This window comes from Dipodomys ordii, unplaced genomic scaffold (genome assembly GCF_000151885.1).
Source record: "Dipodomys ordii isolate 6190 unplaced genomic scaffold, Dord_2.0 Scaffold131, whole genome shotgun sequence".
Lineage (NCBI taxonomy): Eukaryota > Metazoa > Chordata > Mammalia > Rodentia > Heteromyidae > Dipodomys > Dipodomys ordii.
The window spans coordinates 4007547-4034278 of record NW_012267347.1 but is presented as its reverse complement, the minus strand read 5'-3'; the positions used below and the strand labels follow the sequence as shown (position 1 = coordinate 4034278).

General features: G+C 50.6%; 3 protein-coding genes across 7 annotated transcripts in view; 2 read left to right on the top strand and 1 right to left on the bottom strand.

The window, feature by feature from the left end:
- Positions 1-1106, top strand: part of Pear1 (platelet endothelial aggregation receptor 1) — a 35584-nt gene extending 34478 nt beyond the window's left edge. Inside the window, exon 24 of the mRNA XM_013030532.1 lies at positions 232-1106. Within this exon, the coding sequence (XP_012885986.1) occupies positions 232-383 (152 nt within the window). The 3' untranslated portion in view covers positions 384-1106. The remainder of the gene's footprint in view (positions 1-231) is intronic.
- Positions 1107-5797: 4691 nt separating this feature from the next.
- Positions 5798-16531, top strand: Lrrc71 (leucine rich repeat containing 71). Its single transcript, XM_013030514.1, has 15 exons — positions 5798-5957; positions 7881-8030; positions 8431-8559; positions 8634-8709; positions 8899-8976; positions 10806-10874; positions 11096-11255; positions 11364-11447; positions 11541-11630; positions 12520-12660; positions 12844-12937; positions 13338-13426; positions 15183-15297; positions 15615-15739; positions 16415-16531. Exons 1-15 carry the CDS (start codon positions 5798-5800, stop codon positions 16529-16531), a joined length of 1677 nt encoding a protein of 558 aa, XP_012885968.1.
- A 1521-nt stretch (positions 16532-18052) lies between these two features.
- The window catches only part of Arhgef11 (Rho guanine nucleotide exchange factor (GEF) 11), a 102815-nt gene continuing 94135 nt past the window's right edge, over positions 18053-26732 (bottom strand). For 4 of the 5 annotated variants that reach the window (XM_013030673.1, XM_013030669.1, XM_013030671.1 and 1 more), the window contains 11 exons: positions 26483-26558; positions 25986-26153; positions 25158-25248; positions 24743-24868; positions 24255-24316; positions 23277-23486; positions 22420-22782; positions 21191-21286; positions 20245-20492; positions 19873-20062; positions 18053-19148 (listed from right to left, as the gene is read on the bottom strand). In XM_013030673.1, the coding sequence (XP_012886127.1) occupies positions 19087-19148; positions 19873-20062; positions 20245-20492; positions 21191-21286; positions 22420-22782; positions 23277-23486; positions 24255-24316; positions 24743-24868; positions 25158-25248; positions 25986-26153; positions 26483-26558 (1692 nt within the window). In that variant the 3' untranslated portion in view covers positions 18053-19086. The remainder of the gene's footprint in view (positions 19149-19872; positions 20063-20244; positions 20493-21190; positions 21287-22419; positions 22783-23276; positions 23487-24254; positions 24317-24742; positions 24869-25157; positions 25249-25985; positions 26154-26482; positions 26559-26732) is intronic. The other variant, XM_013030672.1, reaches the window with a different exon arrangement.

The following is a 26732-nucleotide window of genomic DNA, read 5'->3' as shown; positions in this document are numbered from 1 at the left end:
AGAGAAGTGAGAAGTGAATCAGATGACAGTGTCCAAATACCTTGGGTGAGGTGGGCTGGCCGAGGAGGCCTCTCCCCCCTGGCTACTCGGAGCCAAGGCTTCTGTTCAGAGCTACACAGCCAGGCGGCCAGAAACCCACCATCTCCAGGCAGAAGAGGCCTGATGGGGAGGGGCAGTGGGAGGTTGGAGAGTGAGGAAGTTCCTTCTCATCCTGTCCCCCTCTGTCTCCAGATCAAGATTCTCTGGGCTCCCAGCCCCCGCTTCCTCCAGGCCTCCCCCCTGGCCACTACGACTCACCCAAGAACAGCCATATCCCTGCACACTATGACTTGCCTCCAGTACGGCATCCTCCATCACCCCCACGTCAGCTCCAGGACCGTTGAGAAGCCAGGATGGTATGGCAGAGGCCAGCCCACCTGACCCTTGCTGCCAAGGCTGAGGACAGAGCCTTGGGTACCCTGCCAGGAGCAGGGAGTGGACTGAAGGCTATGAACATGAACATATTAATGAAGAAAGTGAATGGAGAGAAGGGATCCTGTCTCCCAGATTCCACAAGGGAAGACACTGGTTGTAGCGTGCTTGGATCCCTTTCCGGAACCCACTGCTCTCTGGGGGCCCCTCCGGGTCCTATGTGCATAAGCTGGTGTGTTGAACAACTCTGATTTCAGACTGATATTTCTGAATTGTATATTGGGTACCTTTTATGTGCACGCCAGGCTGGGCTCTGTGCATGCGCATGTGTATATCTGGTTTCAGAGGGTTACTAGGCACAGGTCCTGCCCTCAGGCACACAGCATTTAGCCAGGAATTGGCTGTGGCAGTAAGCCCCTCACTGGCCCCTGGTATTCCCTTAATAAGTCCTGCTGCTGCTGCTTCTCAGAATACAGGGGACTTGGGCTGTTCCCTCAAGTCTTCATGTCTTCCTGTGTGTACCAATGCCCCTGGGCCAGTCAAAACGTTCAAAGTTCTCAAATGCTTGGCTACCTAGCTCATCTGGGCCTCATCTTCAGCTTAGATTGTGTCTCCTGTCACTCTGCTCCAGTCACACTGGCATCCAGTTGCTGCTGCTATTACTGCTATTTGTTACTCCTCTTCCTCCTCCTCCTCCTCCTCCTTCTCCTCCTCCTCCTCCTCCTTCTTCTTCTTCTTCTTCCTCTTCCTCTTCTTTCTGCATTCTTCTTCCTTCCTTCTTCTTTTTTCTTTTTTTGTGCTGGTACCAGGGCTTGAACTGAGGGCCTAGGCATTCTCCTTTAGCTTTGTCACTCAGCTTTAGAACACTACCACTGGAGCCACAGCACAACTTTCAGCTTTGTGGTGATTAATTGGAGATAAGAAGCTATCTTCAAATCTGAATCCTCAGATCTCAGCCTCCAGAGTAGCTAGGCTTACAAGCATGAGCCGCCAGGACTCAGCCTATCTGCTACTCTTCTTCTTATCCCAGGGACTTGCACATCTGCAGGGCTTGTCCTTCCTATCACTGGCTGACTCTTGCTTGTTCCTCAAGCTCCTCAGCACTCCACTGTTTAGCATCTTTCCTGTTTAGCATCAGTGGCAGCACCGTTCATTTTTGATGTACCTGCAGAAGGCCCACTGGTTATCAGATTCTACTCTAGTGTGTTATTTCCTGACACGTTATTCAATTAATATTTGCCTCCTTACTAGACTAAGCTCCACGAAGGCAGAACTCATGTTTATTATTTTTGTGCTGGTCCTGGGGCTTGAACTCAGGGCCTGGGCATTGTCCCTGAGCTTTTCTGCTCAAGGCTAGTCTCTACCACTTACCTGAGCCACAGCTCCACTTCTGGCTTTCTGGTTAATTGGTGATAAGAATCTCTCTAACTTTCCTGATCAGGCTGGCTTTGAACCATGATCCTCAGATCTCAGCCTCCTGAGAAGATAGGATTACAGGCGTGAGCCACTGGTGCCTCAGCCTTGGACTCAAGTTTATTATGCTCACTATGTATTCCCCTGGGCACATGGTAGGCATTCAATAAATGATCCCCAAAAGGTTGAGTGGCTGAGTGAATTAATGCACCATTGACTCTGGGGTAAGTGCCAAGACAGAAGGGCCAATTGTGTGCTCTGAATGTGAACAGACACTCAAAGGTGGTTTTTTCTGTGGGCAGCACACACAGGCAGAGGGTGCTGGGGTGGTGATGGATGGAACTGAGTGCAGAGGCTGGAAGCCTCAGGAAAGAGGAGAGAGGTACACTAAAGGAGCTCAGCTGGGCTTAGAATAGCACCCCAACAAGGTTTGTAAGGATGTGATCTCATCAACTCAACAGTGGACAGTCTCCAGACCGCCAGGAAGCTAAACAGTTGGAGTTAAGAAATCCAGCATTGGCAGGCACTGGTGGCTCATGCCTGTAATCCTAGCTGCTCAGGAAGCCGAGATCTGAGGATCATGGATTCAAAGCCATCCTAGGCAAGAAAGTCTGTCAGACTTATCTCTAATTTACCCTCAGAAACTGGAAGTAGACTATGTCTCAAAGTGGTAGAACACTAGCCTTGTGCGAAAGAGCTCAGAGACAGCATGTAGGCCTTGAATTCAAGTCCTGAATAAACAAACAAACAAGAAAGGAAACCCAGCATCACACCCATGAGGCCTGGCTGGCTGCCAGGATTCTTAACCCACACCCCCAATTTTTTGTCCCCCATTGTCACACACACACACACACACACACACACACACACTTCTTGGGGTTACTAGGTTACTGCTCATTTCCCTCCACTATGGTCCACTTAGGTCTTAGGGTGTCTAGGCCCTCACTAGACCCCAGCCAGGCCTGGTTTTCTTTTTTTTTTTCTTTTGTCAGTCAGGATGGGGTTGATCTTGGGGCCTGGGCGCTCTCTCTACTTATGACGTCAGAAGAGTGAGACAATCCATCGAGGCACGGTTAAAGATGACAAAAAACGTTTACACTGTTTACACCGGAAAGGGGTCCTGCGACTACCTTGTCCTGGGCTACATACCCAGAACCAAGGGCAGCCTCAACCACCAAACCAGTAAGCCTCCAATGGGCAGCCCGGACCTTTATTAGTTGGTCTGCAAACCCTGATTAGTCGGTCTGCAAACCTCCAAGCCTCAGACATCCAAAGCTCCAAAGCTCCAAAGGGGAAGGCTTTTCCTTTTCTTTCCTTCCTCCTCTCTGCAGGCCTCTCCCCTCTCCCCCGGCCTGCCCTGCTCTGCTGCGGGAGGTGCCTCTCCACAGGCCTCACTAGAGGAAGGTCCCAAATGGCTTCTTGAGGAGGCCCCAAATGACTTCCTTGAGAAGCCCCAAATGGCCTCCTCGGGCCTGCCCTGCTCTACTACGGCAGACGTTGCTCTCTCCCTGCTATTCTCCTCAGAACTCCCAGTCTTTTTTTTTTTTTTAATTGTGAAGATACTGTACAGAGGGGTTACAATTACATGGGCAAGATAATGAGTACATTTCTTATCAAGCATTGTAGCCTTCTCCTTTGTTTCCCCTTCCCATCCCATCCCCCCCCCCAGCCCCTCCCTCCTCCCCCCAACCCCCCCACCCTCCCCCCTACCAAAGTTGTAAAGTTCGTTTTCGACATAACGACTTGTACATCTCATTGTTGCAATGGGTCCATCTGTGTCCCTATTTAAACGATTTGTTTTTTCCCTTCCCCTCCACAAATTATAACAACATCAAATACAGTGAAAGCAGGGATTATACTGTGGGGGAGGGACATACAAAGTAACAAAGAATCTTATAAATGTGTTAGAAACAATCACATGAAAGAAAAAAATTTGAATACATATCTTAGGGTTCATTTCCCTAACATCAACTTAACTGACCTTTTCTGCTTGACTCAGATATATACTAGTTATTGCAAATAAGGGAAACCATGGGACCTATGGTTTCTTTGGGCCTGGCTTACTTCACTTAATATAATTTTTTCCAAATCTTTCCATTTCCTAACAAATGGGGCAATGGCATTCTTTCTGATGGAGGGATAGAATTCCATTGTGTATATATACCACATTTTTTTTTTTTGGGTCCAGTCGTGGGGCCTGAACTCTGCGCCTGGGCACTGTCCCTCAACTCTTCAGCTCAAGGCTAGTGCTCTACCACTTGAGCCACAGAGCCACTTCGGGCTTTTTTTCTTTCTGCTTATGTGGTGCTGGGGAATCAAACCCAGGGCCTCATGCATGCAAGGCAAGTGCTCTACCACTGAGCCACCTTCCCAGCCCCATATACCATTTTCTTGATCCATTCATCTACTGAAGGGCATCTGGGTTGGTTCCATATCTTAGCTATGGTAAATAAGGCTGCAATAAACATAGTCATGCTGGTAGCTTTAGTGTGGTCTTGTTTGTGAACATTTGGGTAAATGCCCAAAAGTGGGATTGCTGGGTCATAGGGGAGTTCTATGTGGAGTCAGTTTACACGCCCACCAACAATGCAGTAAGGTTCCCTTCTGTCCACATTCCCTCCAGCATCTGTTGTTATCAGAGTTCTTGATTTTAGCCATTCTAACTGGGGTGAGGTGGTATCTCAATGTTGTTTTGATTTGCATTTCTTTTATGGCTAGGGAGGTTGAGCATTTCTTCATGTGTCTATTGGCCTTCATTCTTTCCTCTTCAGTGAAGTTTCTCTTTAAGTCTTTAGCCCACTTATTTATTGGGCAGTTGTTTCTTTGAAGATTTGTTGTTGGGGGATTTAATTTTTTGAGTTCCAGGTATATTTTAGATATGAGACCCTTTTCTGTTGTATGGCTAGTGAAGATGTTCTCCCAATCTGTGGGCTTTCTATTGATCTTGCTAGCTATGTCCTTTGCCATGCAGAAGCTCTGAAGCTTCATGCAGTCCCATTTGTCCAACCTTTCTTTGATTTGTTGTGTTTCTGGGTCTCTATTCAGAAAATTTCGGCCTGAGCCAAGGAGACCTAGGGTTTCTCCTATTCCATCCTGTAATGTTTTCAGAGTGTCTGCTTTGACTCCGAGGTCTTTGATCCATTTGGAAGAACTCCCAGTCTTTCCCCTACTCTCCTCAGGACTCTGAACAGCCTATAGAGGCTGCGCCCCGCCTCCTTTCGGCGGCAGCCCCGCCCCTTCAGCGGCAGGGCACGCCCCTCCGGCAGCACACTCCGTGGGCGGTGACTTCAGCCTATGCCCCGCCCCTTCCGCTGGCCCGTCCGCGGAGCGGTGAGGCGCCCCCCTTGATGCCCGCCCCCTCCAGCGGGCCGGGCCACGGGGCCACGCTGATTATTGGGGCGCCGCTGGTTATTACAAGCTCTTTTGCTCAAGGCTAGTGCTCTACCTTTTCGAGCCACAGCCCCACTTCCGGTTTTCTGGTATTTAATTGAAGATAAGAGTCTCACGGACTTTCTCGGGCTGGCTTTGAACCTCGATCCTGAGATCTCAGCCTCCTGAATAGGATTACAGACGTGGGCCATCAGCGCCCGCCCGGCCAGTGCTGGTTTTTCAGGGTTTACCTGCAGTCTCGGATTACTCTGGCCCCGCCCTTCCTTCTCTAGCCCCGCCCCTCTGGTCCGGCTGGCTCCACCCACCTGCCTTTAGCCCACGAGTTCCGACCCTGCAGCCTGCAGCGCCACTGCCAGCTCCGCTCGAGCGCAGCGGTTGCCTCTGTCCCTGGCCCGCACCCACCCAGGCGCGGTTGTCTAGGAGAGGGACGCGTAGGCCTGGCTGTTGTAGGCTGGTCAAACCCGTAGGTCCAGACGGAAAAGAGACACCCCTGCTCTGCAGCCAGGGTGATCCTGATCTTCAGGGTGAGCTACAAGGTGCTGTCAGGCTTTGCTGACCCCGCGAAGGTCCCAGAGCCATCAGCATGTCCAGCGAGCCGAGCACGCTGGGGACCTCACCCCGGGCCCCACGTCCGGGGACACAGAAGTCATCTGGATCGGCGACCAAGAAGGGGGAGCGCGCCGCCAAGGAAAAGCCAGGGCCCGTCCTGCAGCCAGTAGGGGAGGAGGAGTCCAAAAATCCTGGTAGGCTGGGCTTGGAGGCCGGGGTTGAGGGATCCAGCATCCGTGCAGCCTGGGCCCAACCACCACTCCTGCACTCTGAACTCAAACTCTAGTATGGTTCCCCCCCCCCGCCCCTCCCTCATTTAAGTAAGGGCTCTTTCTGTTGCAAATGTTAGACCCCCAGCCAGAAGTAGTTAATAACCATCAAGGGGGAATTTGTGGGATGGTTTCTTGATCCAAACTTGACAGCTTTGCCATCAGAGAGGACCAGGAAATTGCTGTCCCTGGAATGGAGATAACTTGGGAAAAGACACCAATTGTCTACCTTTGCCAGGTGCCATCTTCCTTAAAATATTGGATGGGAGTAGGGGTAGTATGATAGTTGAAGAAAAACCATCATCCAGAAGGAAGAGTAGAGAGAATAAAATGTGCTGCATTCTAGGGTGTGCTAATACATATCAGTAATCCCAACACTCAGAAGTCTTCACAGGAGAATCTCAAGTTCAAGGCCAGTCTGGGCTACCTAGAATCATCCTATCTTAAGAAAAGAAAATGGAAGGCAAGTGCCCAGAGCACACTGTAATCCCTAGCTACTTAGGAGGCTGATATCTGAGGATCCAGATTTGGAGCCAGCCTGGGCAGATAAATCCAAGAGATTCTTATTTCCAATTAACCAATAAAGAGCTTGAAGTGGAGGCATGGTAGAGACAGCCATAAGCAAAAAAAAGCTGAGTGAGAGCTCAAAGCCCTGAGTTCAAGCCCTGGTACACAACCCCTCCCCGCCACATCAGGGAAGAAAAGAGAAATGATATTATATTTACTGTATGGAAAGGGGTGTGAGGAGAGGGCAGGGAGATGAGCTACATGACTATTTTAACAGTAAATGTGATCTGGCAGGGTTCATTCATAGTGGTGAAATATGGGCGCATAGGGGTAGTAGGTTAGGCAGCCTGGGAGGTGGACAAATTGGTCAAAGATTGAATAGGGTGGGGAGTAAGAAACAATAATTCCTCATTTCTGGCCTGGATGCTGGGTGGGTGGGGATGGGAAAACTGGCAAGAGCAGCATGAATCTCAGGCCTCCAGGGGGTGATGTCAGCGGGGCAGCTGAAGTACTGAAGTGAGGAGAGACGTGGCTTTGGGAGCTGCTAATGTTCTGGCATGGCATGACAGAGATCCCTAAGTAGAGGGCTGAGGGCTCAGGTTGTAGAGAATTCTGTGGCTGGGGAGCTCCAGTGATTTGGAAGAAAGGTAGGGGAGAATTCTAGTGATAGCTGCATAGAGATCCTGGATAGAGCAAGGTGGAGGTCACTGTGGCTTTAATAGGTGTCATTGTGCTCTAGCAGGTGTGGGGCTCAGATGTGAGGCTGAGAGGAGAAGGTGTGGAAGTGTGATGGCTTGTTTCTCAAGAAGCTTTGCGTCGAGGCTGTTAGAAAGGAGTGAGGGAGAGCAGAGGAGCAACCTCTTATTTGTAGTACCAGGCTTTGAACTCAGGGCCTCAGGCCCCTTGCTATGCAATGTTCTAACACTTTCCTCCAGACTTCTAAAGTCTCTAAAACAGCTTGTTTTATTCTGTGGTGGTACTGGGCCTTAAGCTCAGGGCCTGGGTATAGTCTCTTAGGTTTTTTTCTTTTTTTTTTTTGCCCAAGGTTGGCATTCTACCACTTGAGCCACAGTTCTACTCCTATCATTTTGGTAGTTAGTTGGAGATGAGTCTCACAGAGTTTCTGCCCAGGCTGGCTTTGAACCTCGACCCTCAGATCTCAGCCACTTGAGTAGCTGGGATTATAGGCATGAGCCACCAGCGCCTGGCTAGCGTTTTTGCAAAGCAGTTTCTTCCCTGCGCTGTGGTGACTGGGGGTTGGCATGGGAACGGGGGCGTCTCGGGCTCTGCTGCCCCCTAGCGGCAGCGGACGACACTCGCTCACCCTCGTGCGCGCCGCAGAGGAGTACCAGTGCACCGGGGTCCTGGAGACGGACTTCGCCGAGCTCTGCACCAGATCAGGCTATACCGAGTTCCCCAAAGTTGTCGTCCGGCCCCGTCCCCACCAGGCCTTCGTTCCATCGGCTTCTTTGTCAGAAAAGCCTAACCCAGGTGAGTGACAGGGGAGACTCTGGGTGTCTGGCAGGGCCACTTTCCACCCCTAACCTCCCCTGCATGCACGGTGGGCAGGGATGAATGACCAGGATGCAAGGTAGGAGTGTGTAGGGCAGAATGTTTCTTTCTTTGTCTGTGTGTGTGTGTGTGTGTGTGTGTGTGCCAGTGTGGAGCCTGAACTCTGGGCCTGGGCGCTGTCCCTCAGCTCTTCAGCTCAAGGCTAGTGCTCTACCATTAGAGGCAGAATGTTTCTAAAGCACAGATGAGGACAGGAGGATCTCCTGCTTTCCTCTCCACTGTGTGCTCCAGTCCTGTGGGACCTCCAAACCCACAGGCTGAGGGGGTTCGGGGCCTAACTGGCCATCTCTGTCCTCTCTCACTCCACTCCTGCCTGTAGATGAGCAGCGGCTGTCGGCATCCTGTAGCATCAACAGCATGGAGAGCAAATACGTATTCTTTCGGCCCACCATCCAGGTAGAGCTGGAGCAGGAGGACAACAAGCTAGTGAAGGAGATCTACATTCGCGGTGAGGGCCACTGTCCCTCCCCAGCTGCCCCAGCCCTTAGTAGCAGCTGAGGCATCTTCTTTGTCTCCTAGCAGGCTGGAAGGTTGATGACCGGATGCTGGGCATCTTCTCCAAATGCCTGCCTGCTCTCAGCCAGCTACAGGCCATCTAGTGAGAGAGCACGGATGGAGGGGTAGAAGGCCAGTGTGGAAGCTTGGGCTCCTGGTTACGTGGGAGAGAGCGGAAGGGGCACTGAAGATTGAGGGGGTTGGAGAATGGTAGGGGGCCTGGCTGGGAGAACTGTGGAATGGGATTTCTAGGAGCTGACCTCCAGCTGTTCTGTGCTTCCTCCAAATCCAGCTTGTGGAAGGTGGGTCTCACTGATAAGACCCTGGCCACCTTCATCGCCATCCTACCTCTCTGTTCATCCACACTCAGGTCAGCAGATGGAAGTGGCCCCTGAGGCCTGGGCAACCTGGCTGGGTGGTTAGGGGAAATGGTGAGTTTGATGGTTCAGCCAGCGTCTGCTGGATGAGGTAGCTTCTACCCCGAGAAGCCATCCCATTTCAATCTATACAACATCCATCCTGTTGGCTCAGGAGTAATTGGTGGCAGACTGATAGAGAAGAGAGGTGATGAACCCCATCACCTCTCTTCTCTATCAGTCTGCCACCAATTACTCTCTCCTTGGAGGTCATCTCCCTTAGTCCATTACAGGAGCTGGTAAGACACCATTTCAGCAGGAATTTGCAGAGGGGGAGATTAGAACCTAGGAATAAATATTGCAGGGTAGGGTCCCCACACTGTGGAAGCTGAGGAAGGGAACATGGGGGCAAAGAGAGCACTCACTCACTTTGTAGGTTTGGGTCAGGAAGACCTAGAAGGCTGCCTGGAGGAGGTGGTGCTGATCTGAGCCTTAGACTCAGGGAGCAAGAACCAGATGTGAGGTAGCTAACAACAGCTGTAGTTTGGAGTCTAAAGGACCCCAAAGGAGCTGTCTGCCTTTTCTTCCATGCCATTACTAGCACTCAGGACCTGAGTGCTGGACCTTAGCTTTTTCACATAAGCCTAGTGTTCTACCAATTGAGCCTCAGCTCCACTTTCAACTTTTTGGTGGTTAAGTGAAGATAAGACTTTCACAGATGTTTCTGGCCAGGTTAGCTTCAAACCTGGATTCTCAGATGTCAGCCTCCTGAGTAGTTAGGATTACAAGCATGGTCCACAAGCTCCCACCTGTCTGCTGTCTGCTCCTTCAGCATCCTTGATCTTACTTGGCAGATAGGACTTGTTGGATGGAATAGACACTCTCCAAGGGTAGAGACTGTCTTCTTTGGCAGAGTAGCCAGCACTCCTTGTGTAGAATACCACACAACACATTCCATTGCATTGTGAGAACTAGAAACCACGTAGCTCATAGAAAAAGAACGATATGAATTTGTTAGAATAGTTTTTACCAGCATGAAGATAATTTAAAATGAATTTTTATGTGAAAGAAAGGCAGCCTCACCTTTCCTGGAAGGCTGACCAAAAACGTATACATCGTGGGAGAAAAGATTTAGTTTGAGAAATTTCTGAACCATTGGTTCACTTCTTGTTGTAACCTGGAATGATGATCTGTCTCAGGATCTGTCTGGAGGTTGCAGTAAAGCTCTTGGTTGGGACTGTGGTCATCTTAAGATGACAGAGGACTGAGAACCTGCTTCCAGGTTTGCACCTCTTCATAGGCTGTGGTCTTCATGATAGGAAAAGATAAAAGCCAAGTCTGTGTGTGTGTGTGTGTGTGTGTGTGTGTGTGTGTGTGCAGGTCCTGCGGGTTTGAACTCAGGGCGTTGGCATTGTCCTTGAGCTTTTCTGCTCAACGCTTGTACTCTTACCATTTGAGCCATTGCTCCACTTCCAGCTTTTTATTGGTTAATTGGGAAAGAGTCTTAGAGGCTTTCCTGCCCAGGCTGGCACCATCCTCATATCTCAGCCTCCTGGGTAGCTAGGATTACAGGTGTGGAGTCGCAGTCCTCTCATCACATTACCCTATGCTGTTGGTAAGAAGTGAGTCACTGGATGGAGCCACGTGCAAGGGAAAGGATTACACAGGAACTGTGTCTTGTTGGTAGGGAATCAGCTCACTACAGGTCAGCTTTGGGAGGTGGCCTGTTCATGTCGTCTCACTTGTGAACTTTTGATTCTGTTGCCTGCCACACTTCCTCCTCCAAACCCTCCCTTGCCTGACCTCAGTGGTACCTAGTTCTCAGCTTCCTTCCCACCCTCAGGAAGGTGTCTCTGGAGGGGAACCCAATTCCGGAGCAACCCTATCACAAGCTCATGGCAGCAGACAGCACGTAAGACTCATTGCGCTTGTTTCCCCTTCTTTGGGCCTGTGGCTCTCTTCCAAGCCATTTGTAGTTCCTTTAGCCTTTCCCCAGGGGTCCTCCTATTCTGTCTCCCCTTCAGACTGGGCTGCCTCGTTCATGTCCCCTGGTATCCCTGCTTTCCGTGAATGTCCAGTAGTTCTGTTCTTCCGTGATTGACTCTCCCCCACCCCCTTCTCCCGCTGTTCCAGGATCATGCATTTGTCTCTGCGAAACAACAACATCGACGACCACGGGGCGCAGCTCCTGGGCCAGGCGCTGTCCACGCTGCACAGCTGCAACCGTACCCTGGTGTCGCTGAACCTGGGCTTCAACCACATCGGTGACGAGGGCGCGGGTTACATTGCGGACGTGCGTGTACCGTGCGGGCCGAGCCCGCCGGGGAGGGGCTGGGCAGGGGATCCGGGCACAGGGCCGGGCCTCCGCGCGCTCACGCGCCCGTCCTCCTCCTGGGCGCAGGGCCTGAGGCTGAACCGCTCGCTGCTCTGGCTGTCCCTGGCGCACAACCGCATTCAGGACAAGGGCGCCCTGAAGCTCGCGGAGGTGAGTGTGCTGGCCGGATGGGGCCGGGGAGCCGCCTGTGTGCCCCCCACCGGCCTCCGGGCGTCTGATGGTCGGATGCCGGCCACGCCCCAGGTCCTGCGTCCCTTTGAGCTCACGCACACAGAGGTGGTGGAGCGCCGGCGCCTCCTGCTGGAGAAAGGATCGCAGGAGCGGTCGCGATCGGTGAGCCGCAACCTGGTCCCAGGACAGCCGAGATAGAGCCTGCTGTTCAGGTCCACTGCTTTTCGGCATGCCGGCCTCGCGGGACCTCCAATCTCCCTGCCCACCCCTGTCCGACTGACTTCTGTACACTTTTACCTAACGTTCCCCAAGCCCCTGCTGGGGGTGTGTGTGTGGGGGGCGCTCCAGTTTGCAGAGCCACCCCGGCTGGTGACAAACCGACACACACTGTAATCCCAGGTGGCAGAAGTAGGAGGTTCAAAACTTGGAGGTCAGTCTGGGCAACAAGGTGAGACGTCTCCAAAGAAACCAAGGGCTCAGCTAGGTTCCAGTGGCTCACGCCGACAACCCTAGCTACTTTGGGAGACTGAGATGTGAGGATCAACATTTGAAGCCAGTCCAGGCAGACAAATCTTGCGAGTCTTACTGCCAGTTAACCAGAAAAAAAAAAAAAGCTGTACTTTGAGGTGTAGCTCAGGTGGTAGAGTACCTGCTGTGAGCCTGTTTAGAGGTGAGGTCCTGAATTCGAGCCCCAGTACTAGTGTGCTTGCTCATGTGCACATGCTTGCGCTCTGTCTCTGTCTGTCTCTGCCACCCCCCACCCCCACCCCCTCTAGCTCAGTGGTAGAGTGCTTGCAGGGCATTTTTAATCCCCAGCATCGCAACAAATATAATGAAACTAGTTGTAGTTTCCTTCAATAGGAGAGCGAGCCACTCAGGGCTTTCCTTTATACTTCTATTTCTTGCCAACAGCTCTTCCACAGAGTAGGCATTTAGATAGGGAGATGGGTGCTGCCAACCCAGCTGCTACCCAGGCATAGGCTTCTCTCCATCTCCTGACTGATAAAGGGCTTTAACAGTTTCCTCCACCCTCTCCTGTCTGTGAGCACAGCCCTCCTCCTCTAGACATGGGGACTCCCGCGAGAAGCCTCAGATGTCGGGTATCAGCAATGTTGCACTGGTGGACAAGTCAGAGAAGACACAGGCAGCGAAAACGCCTAAGGGCCTGGGCAAGAAAAAGGAGAAGGCGGGGGTAGGTGTGTGGAATGAGAAAGCCTGGCAGTGGATGGACTGGGAGGAGCTTCTGTGGTGTACAGAGTGGGTAGAAGGGGGGGGGGTCAAATGGTCTTTGAAAGGCCTTCTCAGGTTAGAGCCTTCCTATACCTATCCTTCTGGGAGGCAGGACTTTTTAACTCTCTTCTCCTATCCTCCACAGGAAGTGGTCAAGAAAGATGAGAAGTCAGGGTCCGGGCAATCACCCACACAAGGAACTGCTAAGAAAGAAGACTTGGCAAAGTCAGCCAAGGGGAGTAAGTGTGGATACCTTTCTGGGTACCTCCCCCATGTGGAAGAAGGAACAGCCCTAGGAGGCTGTTCACAGCCAAGAGCTGATCTTGTCCATGTCTCTGGGTCCCATTTCTTTCTTATAGTTAGATGATGTGGAAAGCCTTGCTAGGTCCAGACACTGTGATCCACTGCCTTCCACAGCTCATTTCTAGGAACTGGATCCCTGTGGCTCTGTCCTCAGAAAAAGAATCCACTTACCTAGCTGGGGGTGGGGGGAGGGTGTCTTTTGCAGCTGTTTGTATTGTACCCAAACCCAAAGCTCTTGGAGTTCAGCACGCCTATCTGCCTGACCATTCTCTCTGGGGGAGCCTGAGTGGCATCTGAGCTCTTCACTGTGCATTCTGGTTCCTCTTCTGGCCCCAGAGGTGACCATCCCTGAGCAGAAGCTAACTAAAGGAAAAACCATCAAGACTGGGGGAAAAGAGAAACGCAGCATCTTTATGGAGTCGGAGGTGAGCTACAAGAGGAACAGAACAAACTCCAGACCTCCCAAGCGCACCTCCCTCTGAGAACACAGTCTCTAGCCTGCCTTTTAATAGCAGCTGTTCCTTTTCCAACTCTCCTCCACTCTTAACCTGCCACGTCCCAAACCCCTCCATGACCGGGAATAACTGTGCAGTTCACTGGACCTTCCTCTCTGGCTTGAGCAGGGCCCACCTCCTTTCCTTCTCTAGCGTAATCCCCATGCTGGATGGGCTGCACAGTAGAGGCTGTGTCCTGATTACTGTCCCCATCATTTGTACCTGTACAACTGCATGGCAAAGCTTGTTTCTGCCCCTCTTAGCAGTTCCCCAAGGCACTTTTAAATCCTCGCATTGGCGCACCATGTCTCATGCAAGGCTCTTCCTTAACCTTCTCCTTTGCCGCTGGATCCTCCCTCTTTTCCTGAACCAATGTGCTTCTTGCTTTATACATCTTCCTGGGTCACCAACTTTCTAGCTCCCACTTCTCAGCCCATCATCCTGTCAACTGCTCAAGAGTCTTTATCCTTAGATTTGGTCTCAACCCTACCACACAACAGCTAGGCAGGAAGGGCCTCCTTTTTATGTCATACCTGGTACCCAAGACAAGCTTGGAGGAAGTAGGATTTCTTTTTAATTCCCATTTTATAGTCATTTCCTGTCTTGGGAAAGCTGCTGTTTCTCATTGGGACTGTCAGAGTTTTCCATTTTGCTTTAACTGTCATCTCACTACAGTTCCTTCTCATTGTCAGGTGTTAGGAAATACTCAGAAAAACCTTAGTGTTAGGAAATACTCAGAAAAATCTTATGTCGGGCTGGGAAGGTGGCTCAGTGGTAGAGCGCTTGCCTTGCATGCCTGAGACCCTGGGTTCGATTCCTCAGCACCATATAAGCAAAAAAGAAAAAAGCCCGAAGTGCACTGTGGCTCAAGTGGTAGAGCGCTAGCCTTGAGCTGAAGAGCTCAGGGACAGCACCCAGGCCCAGAATTCAGGCCCCATGACCGAACCCCCCCACCCCCCAAAAAAAAAAAAAAAAAAAAAAGAAAAATCTTATGTCCACCAGGCACCAGTGGTTCATGCCTGTAAGCATAGCTACATAGGAGGCTGAGATCTGAGGATCATGGTTTGAAGCCAGCCCCGGGAGGAAATTTTGTGAGATCCTTGTTTCCAATAAACTACTCAGTGGTGCTGTGGCTTAAGTGGTAGAGTGCTAGTCTAGATCAAGAAAGCTCAGGGGCAGTGCCCAGGCCCAGAGTTCAAGTCCCAGGACTGCAAACAAAACAAAAAGGACAACAAAACCACCAAAAAAAACCCCCTGTACCCATGCTGCTTCATGCCTCCAGAGCTGGTGCACCTCCCATGTTCTTTGCCTGCAATACTTTTTCTTCCCTTGGAAATGTCCACACACTTGGCTGCCTCTTGGCCCTGGCCTGGTGTAGGTGTCTCTCTTGTGCTCCCATACACTCAGCTTACCTGTCAAGGAGCCATCTACATGCATTCTTCTTTCACTCTCTTGACTCTCTCACACTGAGCAGCTTCTTGAGGGTATGGACTTATTTATTTTGTATCCCTAGCACTCAGGACAGAGCCTGGACTATAGCCATCAGCCAAAACACGTATGTTGAATGAATGACTGGCCTGTTGGCCAGTTCCCCTATCTGTTGCTGCAGTAATTATTGTATTTTACTTTTTGTATTGTATATTGTATTTTATTCATATGTTGTATATTATTTTGTATTGTATTTTAGCAGCTGGTTGCTGAAACTACTGAGATGGTCAACCCTCTCCTGGAGCCTGTGGAACACAGAGACGGGAAGGTTTTCATGCCTGGGAACAAAGTCCTTTTGCACCTCAACCTCCTTCGTAAGTTTGACAATCTTCCCTGCTCCTCATCCTGCCCAGAGGGTCCATACCTGGTCCTTCCATAGTTGGGCATTGTGTTGTCAGAGGCCTCTTGCATGGGGCTAGGGAAGTGCAGGATCAGGAAGGTGGGCTGAGCATAGTAATTCATGAGAGAGGCATGAAAAGGGTCAAGTCAGACAAGGAGAAGGGGAACTGGAGGGAGTGGGGTGTAGGAGCTGTTAGGGAAAGGAGGCCTGGGCTGTCAACTCTGGGTGACCTGTAAAAGCCAGGCTGCTGAGTGTAGTACCTGAAACAACCTCCTTTGTGCTGTCCATCAGGAAATCGTATCACAGAGGTGGGGCTGGAAGGCTTCCTCACTGTAGTTCGGTACCAGGTACAGTTCTCCAAACAGAAGACTTCTTCGTCCAAGGGCCCAATGGGGTTGTTATGGCTGTCTCTAGCGGTAAGTCCTTCTCTCTCTTGTGCCACTCCAGTAGGTAGCTGCTATTTTCCATTTCTAAGGATGATATGTAGTCACTCCACCCACCCCACACCCCTGCTTTGAGTGTGTGTATGTGTTGGTCCCTGGGTTAGAACTAGCACTTATTAGGCAGTTATACTACCTCTTTTTTTTGGGGGGGGGTTGGGGGGAGGTCGTTCATGGGGCTTCAACTCTGGGCCTGGGCGCTGTCCCTCAGCTCTTCAGCTCAAGACTAGTGCTCTACCACTTTGAGCCACAGCACCACTTCCGGGTTTCTGATGGTTAATTGGAGAGAAGAGTCTCACAGCCTTTGAACCGTGATCCTCAGATATCAGCCTCCTGAGTAGCTAGGATTACAGGCATGAGCCTGTGCCCAGCTGTCTGACTTTTTGCTCAAGGCTAGGGCTCTATCACTTGAGCCACAGCACCACTTCCCACTGTTTAGGTGGTTAGTTGGAGATAGAGTCTCACATACTTTCCTGCCCAGGCTCAGATCCTCAGATCTCAGCCTCCAGAGTAGCTAGGATTACAGGCATGAGCCACCAGTGCCCGGCCTCCATTTGTCTTTTTGTAGGATTGGTGGCCTAAATCACTAACCTTTCTTGAAGTCTACAACTCCCTAACCTACTTTGCCACAGGGTGCTTTTTCTCTTTCAGAAAAACTACTTCCACCCACAGTGTCCCGCATATGCCATGATCCAGGAGCTGATGCTGCCAAGGGACCCCATCAAGTCCAAACTCAAGGAGGAGGAGGCCATTGCTTTCCCTACCTAGTCCCTTCCTGCTGTCTTCTTTGAGACTCTGGGCCACAGAAGCACCTTTGTCTCTGGGTGGGCTGGCCCCCTGGGAAGATTCATACCAGTAACAAAATCTGCTGTACTGTTCTTTGCAAACTGTCTCAGCACTATTTGGATTCTTGAGTCTGTTCATGTTTAGAAATGGCATGAGAGTGATGGTCTGAATCACTCTATGGTTCTCCTGGGGGTGATCTCAGCCCTTCTGGAAGCATTCTTCAGGGCCACTGTGCCTCTCTTCTGCTCTCTGGGTTCTTGTCCCAACAACTCACTCCTCCCTCTAGTGTCCCCAAAGGGCGTACCTTCCACCAGGATGTGTAAGTCAGCAGAGGGAAGGGTCTGGAATGGAGCCCATCACTAATGGCACAGATGTGGGATAGTAGGGCTGAGGAACTGAGACCAGTCTCCATCCCCCATATCCCATTCCCACCCCCACTTCTGCTTATCTTCTTCACCTAGATGTTTAACTGGTTTTAAATCCTCTGGACAAGGTGCTAAAGTGTCTCAACATCTGTATAGCAAAGGCTAAGCATTAAACTGAAAGCAAGGACACCCAGAGTGTGGGGGCTGCTGTAGTTCTGCCCTTCAGTCTTGCCTCCAAGACTAGGCTCTGCAAAGCCCACCACTAACCCAGAAGGGCCTCCAGGAAAGGTACAGGGACAGCCAACCTTTCTCCACTCTGCACACACTGAACGGCTTCACATCCCCTCCACTGTGGTTTCTGTCTTCTCAGGGCAGCCGAGGCAGCTCCCCTGGTCTTCCCGCCTCAGCTGTCTCAGTACTGGCTACAGCCTCTATTTTCCCAACACAGAGCACACTAAGGCGCTTAGGATCAGCCATCCCCACTTCCTCAAACCCAGGTCTACTAATGTTCCAGTGATCTCTCTAAGTCGTGGATGATGTGACTGTGTCTGCAGAAGGGAGGGGGAGAGGAGATGGGGAGGGAAGAGGATGGGCCAGGGGCTATTCTCAGTTTGCTTAGATCCCTTGGTCTCTGGTGCCTGCTCCTGGGTAAAGCAAGTTCCATGTCTTTATGTGTTATACAACCACAGGCTGTGTAACATTTAGACAGTAAACTTTGAAGCTCTGGGAAAGAACACAGTTAAAACTTGAGCCTGGATGTCTGGTGTCAGGGATAAGGGCTGCTTCCTCTATTTCCTTATACCCAGTCCTAGATAGTCTTTTTCTTTTCTTTAATCAGTTGTGGGGCTTGAACTAAGGTCCTGGGTGTCCCTGAGTTTTTAACTAAGGTCCTGGGTGTCCCTGAGCTTTTTTGCTCAAGGCTAGTGCTCTACCACTTCGAGCCACAGCTCTACTTCCAGTTTTCTGGTGATTGAGTCTCACTAATTTTCCTGCCTGGGCTGGCTTTGAACCTCGATTCTCAGATCTCAGCCTCCTGAATAGCTAGGATTACAGACGTGAGCCACCAATGCCTGGCTTTTAACACAGCAGTCCTGAGAATAACACACACAACCACAAGTTAAGACTATTTAACTTTTCTTTAAAAAAAATCTTAACCATGAAAGAAAGAAAATAAGAGTATACATTATCTTAACAGCAAAACGTCATTTCCATATCTATATTTTATATATTTTATATATTTATATATATATATATGTATATATACACCTAGCACAGTGTGTATATTCATAAGTGGGAGGGGAGTGAGGATGAGTGGCTGGGCCCCTGGGAAGGTCTTAGTTTAGTTCGGGGACTCCAGCACTCAAATTCCCTATGCACCTCCTGGGGCCGGCTTTTGGTTCCATACCTGCTACACTGGTTTTTGATGAGAGTAGAGGGGGAAGGGTGGACAAGGATGGGGTGAGAAGTTCCCCATGTGTCCTGTCTCCTTGTGCCCACACCAAGTCTCAGGGCATAGTGGGAGCTCTGTAGCTACATGGAACTGGAGGCTTTGAGATCTTCCTGCCAGGGGACAGGTACAGTCTGGCCTGACTCTGCATTCAGGCCCTGACCCTGCACCTGGGATGCTGACTAGAGTTTATGGGAAGCCCTCTCCCTGCCACTGCCTTCAGCACTCCAGGGACAGAAACGAAAAAGGTCAAGTTATTTACAATAGCAAAGATGCACATACAATACATACATATTTATAGGAAACCAAAGTGTCAAAGAGAGGGGTGGCACCAGCACTGCCTGGGGCCTGTGGAACAGGAGGAAGAAAGTGCATACACACCAAAGCCTCCTCCCATCACCTGCACACCTCAGGGTACCTTGCACAGTACCGAGTGTGCCTGCTGTGTAGGGCAAGAGGGCCACTGTGAGTGTGAGCAGGACCTTTCAGATGTGGTCAGCATGCTTTGGGCATTGAGGCGTTGGAGGACTGGGTTAAAGGGAGGGGAAGAGACTGGAATTTGACTCCAATCCGAGCAGACCAAATAACATGCAGGTCTCCCCCCAAACCTCAGCTCCATGTTTCCCCAAAACTGCCCCTTCCACAAGGAGGGCATTTAGGGTCTGTCTCTGCTGTGCCCTGCTTCAGGCCAACAGGGAGGAGACATACAGGATGTTGTTTGGAGGCTATGGTTCTGGTGATGCAGCTCTGTGTGTGGTGCTGCTGTCTTCCGGGGGGCTGTCGCAGCCTGTGGGAGGATGGTGAGGGTGAGAAGCTTGCCAGTACCTGCGTTTTGTCTACAATTTCAGCACCATCCATCTGTGACAAAGCACTCCTTCAAAAACGGGCATTTCGGGCTGGGAAGTTGGCTTAGTGGTAGAGTGCTTGCCTCGCATGCCCTGGGTTCGATTCCTCAGCACCACATAAGCAGAAAAAAGCCAGAAGTGGTGCTGTGGCTCACGTGGTAGGGCGCTAGCCTTGAGCTGAAGAGCTGAGGGACAGTGCCCAGGCCCAGAGTTCAAGCCCACGACCAACAAAACAAAACAAAAAAAACCCCTGGCATTTCTTGTGAGGCCTAAATGGGGCTGTCTAGTGAACTTCTATTTTGTTAGCTCCCACATACCCCCAGTCCTTGATCAGGTGGATTTGTGCTTTTGTCTCCCTGAGTTAGGGCATGGCCGTATCCCTGGCCTACCTAATCTGCTTCTGAACTATTTAACAGGAACAGGTCAAAAAGGTGAGACCAGACCTCCCTGGTTCATTACCTCTAGCACAAGGGAAAAAGAGGGGTCAGTCTGGTTCTTACTTTTAGGGGAGCTTTTGCGATATTTCCCTAAAAAAGATTCCCTTCTGAAGCTCAGGGAATGAGTCAGTTATACTTAAGGGGAAATGCCCTTGAACCACCTTCTCTCACTGTGTGTGGTGACATTTTCTCCCCCCACTTCATGGAGGCAGGAATTAGCTTCACTCACCATCCTCAGGATAGGTCCTCAGTTCATGGCTGTTCTGGGAGTCAGAGGCCAGGGCTTCCCTGGCTGGAGGTAAAAGGGAGCTATCTGTCCATCTGGCTGTCTCCATTTGGAAACTACCCACAGGCGTGGTACCACCAGATGACTCTCCCCCAAGGGACTTGAGCAGCTCTCTGTGGGCCAGTTCCATGTCCTGGAAGAGGAAATACTTCTTGAGTTCTCCTATTCATAAGACCCCTAGGAATGGGGCTTGATTTAAAGGCATGACTGGGTGGGCTGAGGGCAGGCCAGGTCCATGGCTCCCATAAAGACACACACCTTTAGGAAATGGGGTAGACTGTATGCCTTTCAGGACCCAAGCCCTGTGCCACTCACCTTGAGCCTGTTGAGTTTAAGGGTGAGCTGCTCGATGGTACGGAAGATCATGCCCATGTCTCTGAGGGCCAGATTTGGGGGAGAGCGGCTGGGGTGTCTTTGATCTCTATTGTCATCTTGTAGCTGGGGTGGAGGCTCTGTCTGCCAGGTAGGGAGGCTGTCAGGTTGTGGGGGGCTTGTGGGTGCTCCTGTAGGGTCAGTGCTTGAGTCCAGGGGTCCTGTTGGCATGCTGACATAAAAACAGTTCCCTGTTCCCATAGCAAGAGAAAAAGATTAGGAGACAAACACAGAAACATCTGTTACCCTCTCATTAACTTAATGTTCTCCAGAACCATTTAGAGATGGGCCAGGGAAGCTTCTAGAAACAACTTGGTTCAGGTGGGCCCATTTTTAGATGGCTACATGCCAGGGGAAAATGCTCAGTGGTAGAAGGGAGAGGCAGGGCGTCTCATCTGGGGAAACAGGGGAGTAGCTACCATCCCATGAGGAGAAGATGCTTTAGACCCTTTTGGGCAAGCAGGCAGCACCCTGCTTCAGCTCTGCTTTCATGTTACTATCCTCTAGAGCACCCAACCCATCAGAGGGCAGGCAGACAGCTGGAGGAACAATGTGGAGGGCTCCTAAGGCAGTAGCATTGGCAGTAGCACAGGTAAACACAAAGGAACCTGGGAGGCATGTAAGTCTGTATCTATAGTGCTACTAGAGTGGTGCCAGGCCTCTTCACCTCTTCCTAGAACTAGAACACAGGCTGCTTATGCCTATGTTTTAAAGGGGGCCTATTATACAGCTCCTGGAAAGAAATCAGTTCCTATAGAGTAGGGTTGACTCCCTACCCATTCCAGACGGCTGATGGAGCATGCAGGGTACTTGTGGGCATTGGGCCCAGCTCCCTACAGGCCTCTGCCCAGCCTTGGCCTGGTTTTGATTCTAAGGAGAAGTTGATTACCCGTGGCCTGTGTTCCGCCTTCCACTTCAGGTGGCTTAGACTCTGACTGGCCATTCTCTGGTAGTCCAGGGACAAGTTTGTTGCCTGCCACCTCAGCTGCACCGACACCACCACCACCAGGCAGAGGAGACCAGAAGACAAGGGAAGGAGAATGGAGCGGGGGAGAGAGAGGGAAAGAAAGAGAGGGAGAGAGACAGGGAGAAGAGAGGAAGAGAGAGAAAGGGGAAAGGGGGGGGCAGAAAGGACAAGAAAAAAGGAGGGTGGCAGAGAACAAGAAAAAGGGAAGAATAAAGTGAACACAAAATTTTATGTGATCACATCCCAGGGAGCTGCGGAGAACTTTCCACCAAGTCACCGAAAGAGAGGAGGAAGCAGGTCAGTTCCCAGAAACCCAGCAGAGGCAGTGCTTGGCAGATGGCAGGGGGCGATGCAGGCAGGAGGGGAGTATGAAAAGACCCTCCTGGACCCCACCTCAGCCTCAAGCAACCCAGGCTTCATCTTTCCCAAAAACACTCCTCAGGACGCCCTCTTCTTCAGTTCATTCTGCCCTTGGCCTCACTACTCTGACCAAAGCTGGCCTTAGCTTCTCTGCCTATCAGTCTCGTCACAAAGCTCTCCACAGTATTTCCCAACCCAAGGTATCCTCTACCTTGTGTACTCAGTCCTTCCCTTTCCATGTGCCCCCAGACTTGTCTCCTCTGCTGTCTGTTCCCCTTCACTACTATAACTGGAGGACAGGCTGTGATCATCTGCCCTTATCTTTGCAGGTCTGAGGTTTCTAGGACTTCCTTAGGACTGCAAGGTTGGTAAAGAACAAAATACCAATGATGGTTTATGCTAGCTGGGCAGTAGGCAATATTTTCTTTTTCTTTTTAATTGTTGGTCTTGGGGCTTGAACTTAGGGCCTGGGTGCTCAAGGCTAGTGCTTTACCACTTTGAGCCACAGTGTCACTTCCATGTTTTCATGTTACAGAAGAAAGTTTAGAGATGATCTGAATTTTGTCTAAGGTCACATTAAGTACTAAGCTAGGAATCTGAACCTTTCCTGTCTAACTCTAAAGCCATTTTAAGCACAATAATATCAATCTGCCTCCTTCTGACCCAGTCTACACTTTGCTCACATAGTACCCAGGATAAAGATGGAGAAGGAAGGGCCCAGCTGGAAGACTTGCCTCCACTTTAGCAAAAGTGGTGCTTGTATCGCCTGCGGACACTTCAATGCATTTTACCTTTTCTTACGACTTTGTAACTTCCTGATGCTTCTGCATTCGCAATCTGTTCAGCTGAATTCCTATCCAGCTCGGGAGATTCCCAGATACCAGAGTTCCTAGTCCTTGGGGGAAGATGTGCTAGAGAACAGAAAGCCTCATCTTCCTGTCCTGGCTGACTTCTCTCTCGCTCTGGAATTTGGGCATTGTCCCTCTCACCCCCAGGGGGAGCTTGCCCTGGGGAGCCCGGGTCCCATGGGTGAGAGGTGATGCTGATGACAGAAGGAGTAGGTGTCAGGTCGTCCTCGGGCTCCCCAGCAGCCTGAGTCTCCATGGTGTGACCTGGAAGCAGGCTCCAGAGGATCAGGTGTCGCAGGTTCTCCACTGAGGAGGAAAAAGAGTGATGGCTTTCCTAGCACAAGACTGAACTATTCCCTCATGCCGTAACACGGTCAAGTCAATTTACCACGGCCACAGCAGATCTGGAGAGCTCTAGCTAACTAGCTGGGGTACCATCTAGAAAAACCAGGGAGAGCCAGGAGCAGATGACCCATACCTGCGATCCTAGCCATTCAGGAGGCTGAGATCTGAAGACTGCAGTTTGAGGCCAGCGCAGGCCAGAAAACTCATGAGATTCTTATCTCCTATTAACTAAAGCCAAAAGTGGAGCGGTACTTCAAGCGGTAGAGTGCTAACCTTAAGCTAAAAAGTTCAGGGACAGTGTCCACATGAGTTCAAGTGCCAGGACTGGCACAAAACAAAACAAACCCAAACAAACCCAAACAACCCAGGGAGAATGAACTTTGAGTAGGTTGAGTCTACACTGATCATGTTCCTAAGGGACCAGAGGTTCAGGAAAGGGGCATCAAAGCACTCACCATCTTCCAGGGCTGAATCAGCGAGTCCTTCCATGAACAGAGGGCCTGGGAGGACCAGGTGGATGGGATCCCTTGTCCCGATGTCCCTGTTCTCCCCATCCCCACAGGGGGAAGGGTGAGACAGGGTTCCCAGCTCCTCTTTCTCTGTACTGCCCTCCTGCCACTCAGTCTTCTCTGGCTTCCCTTGGATTCCCTGCTGGGGCCCAGTGCCTGTTTTGGATGAGAGGGGAGGATTAGGCAAGGGTATGTATAGAACGAGTCCAAGAGGCCAGGGCACCTTGGAAAACTCTACAGAGGCTTACCAAGCACTTGCTATGGCCAGCTACTGTCTCAGACTATTGGCATACATCAGTAGATAAAACAAAGATCCCTTGCATTATTTTGGGACCTTCTAATTCAGGTCCATAGAGAAATAATAAATTATGCCATTTGTTAGAAAGTAATGAGCTCTACAGGCATTATTGCGAAGAGGACATTGCAAGGAAGGTCTGAAAGGAGGTGTGGAAGTTAGAAGGAAAAGCATTAGAAGCAAAAGGAAATGGAGCAGTAAGTTAGCCAAGAAGCCCAAGATTTCTCCCTGAACCCAAGAGTCTTAGTTATTTCACATACTATTTGAGTACTGTTCCCCTCCATCCCCTCCCAGTATGAACATCTTAGACCCATTGTTCTATGTACCCTAATGTTTCCTGTGTTCTGCATGCATCTTGATGAGGCATTGAAAGGCCCTTGGAGTCAACCAGACTGCTTCTGTCTTCCTTCTTTCCCGACTTAATCCTGCCACTCTGGGAGGCAGAGGAGTCTGGTGAAGTGAGCCAGTGTCAGTCTGTTCTTCCTTCACGAGACTCCCTCCTCCTGTTTCTTCTCTACTAATTTGATCAAACCCCATACCTCTCGATCTGATGAACTTTCCCATCACTCCACACCTTCACCTGACCTGTGCCTGCCACAGACTAGATTAGACTTTTACAGGGCCCTTACCTCCAGGTGGCTCCTCAGGTTCTCGCTCACTTTGGTATACTTCCGAGTCCTCTAGTCTTACCCTGAGGGAGAAACCAACCATGTGTGAAAACAGATCATCTGGTAGTAGATCTGACTTTGCTAGCCAAGAGATCAAGAGGTCATGAAATTCCAGGATGCCCTAGGTAGAACAAGCATTGAAAGAACAGGGTCCTAGAAGCAAAGTGTGGGGTCTCATCACCTGCCTGGCAGATGACCTGGACAGAGGGTGGGTGCTAACCCTGCTTCTCTAGTCCTGAGTTCTACACCTGTGATCCTACTTCAGATATGGTTTCCATTATAGCCAGGGGACAGAAGGAAGAGAAAGATGGATATGTTTCTCCATCTGCTGGAGCTTGGGGCAGTTTCCTACTGAGGCTATCCACTCTAGGAGTGAAGGGCTTAGAAGCAGCAGGAAACAAGCAGCTGGGAGTGGGAATGGCTGGGGAACTGCAGGGCTAAGCACACACCTGCTGGGAGTGGGGTCCTGATGAAGTGGTTCCTGGGGGCCAGGAGGTGGGGGGTGAATGGGTGTTGGGGTAGCCCCGGGGTGCCTGGTGGCGTTCCGCACAGCCTCTTCTAAGAGTTCCATCCATCTGTTGCTCAGCAGGAAAAGAGAAGACTGATGGTTAAAAACAAGGCTAGGCAAATAAGGCTAGAAAACAAGGCTGCAGATCCCTCTGCTCCAAGGCCTCAAAGTCCCTTCCACATCATATTCTAGAGACCCTTTGCTACAGTGACAACCCCCTTATGGTTTCTCTGGGCCTGTCCTGCCTTCCACTTTTCCTTCCCAGTTCCTTCCCAGTGACTGCTCTGGGGCCTGGCCCTGGCCTCACTGTCCACAATCATCATACACACCACCCTGGCCCCTCAATCAATTCTCACGTGTTCTTGTCTGATGATGTCAATGCGACCAGTTCATAAATTTGGGGAGGGCCCAGTTCAGAGGTGCAGATGATGAAGAATGCCCGTTTATCTAGGTGAGAAAAGAAAGGTTGAGGTCATGGATTGGAGGTGGCAGCTGTGATTATAGTCTGGGCCCAGACAAGCTTAAAGCCTTGGCTATTAACATAGATGAAAAATACAGCATGAGGTAAATGTGAGTTACCAGAATTGAGAGGCAATTCAATGGCTACCCTCACTGCTCTGCTAGACTAATAACTGAGAACTGACCTGTGTATGGCGCATTTATACCTTTCATACCCATCATCTCTTTTGACTCTTTTAAGAGCGTGATAGATATTACCCACACATTATAGATGTAGATGAAGCTGCAGAATATGGTTGCCAAGTTCTGTCCCTAATCCCTGTCTCCCTGCTTAACTCTGACATCTGTCTTGGCTGAGTAGCAGGTATTGCCATTATCTGCAGCCATGTTCTGCTTGAGGCACTCTTGCAGCAAGAACGCCTGTCTTGTCCTTCTGTCCAATCCTGTCCCAACATTCTCAGCCCAAACCAGGTATCTAATCCCACCCCTTAGTGCCCTGGAGGGTTACCACTCCTGCTTCGGGATAGTCCATTTGCATCTTAGTCCCTATCATATTCTTCACCTTGCCTAATCTTCTGAAAAGACTGGGTCAGGATAAGAGGAAAGGAACGCAGATGAACAAATCCTGCAAGGCCCCAGATTGGCCCCAGATAATTGCCTGCAAAAGGTTAACAGTGATCCTGGCCTAGAGCCCCAGGCCTGTCAGAATGTCTCCTTATAAGTACCTGTGGCCACAGAACGGATGAGCACAGCGTTAAGCTTCAGAACAGGGCTGAAGGTCTGCTTGCTGTCTGAGGAGCCCACGGCCGTCTTGCTGTGGCACTTGAGCAGCAGCCGCTCGTCCTGTCTCTGCAACAGCACTAGCAGGTCCTCCAGCAACAGCACGTGGAGGTCTGTGGGCATCACAGGGGTTTCAGGCATGCTCTGCTGCTTATTCATTCCTCAGTACAAGGGGATAAGAGGTTCTCAGATATCTGTGTCCAGGGACTAGGAAACCTTGGGAGTCTAAAGATCCTAATTCCTTTTCTCGCTGGTTCCTTCCTTCCCATGCTGTGCTTAAGGAGCTCTGTGTTACTATCCTATTTTATTGTGACTCGCTATTAGCTACCCCACCCCGCCTTCAGAGCAACAGCTTCTTGACGTAAGTGACAAGAGAGGGAAAGGCTCTGGAGAAGCCCACTCACCACAGATCCCTTCTCATTCCCAGGCCCCTGGTACATACCCAAAGTCTTATCCTTGCTGATCCTCCAAGTCAGAGGTCCCTCATGGATCATCTTCCTGGTTGTAAGATCCAGGCTCTGTTAAGGAGACACCATCACTCATTTGTAAGTATGCAAGAAGCTACCATATACAGACACTATCTTACGGCACTAGGAAAGTAGCGGGCAGGAAACACTGTCTTGTGGGCAATAAAGAGAAATAAAAGAATGACTATGAAATCACATACCTTGTGCTACTTTGGGGAATATACT

Coding starts and splice junctions, on each gene's coding strand:
- Lrrc71 (XM_013030514.1), top strand. CDS start 5,798: ATGTCCAGCGAGCCGAGCACGCTGGGGACCTCACCCCGGGCCCCACGT. Junction 8,977..10,805: donor CTCTGTTCATCCACACTCAG/GTCAGCAGATGG, acceptor TCCCACCCTCAG/GAAGGTGTCTCTGGAGGGGA. Junction 12,661..12,843: donor AGAAAAAGGAGAAGGCGGGG/GTAGGTGTGTGG, acceptor TATCCTCCACAG/GAAGTGGTCAAGAAAGATGA.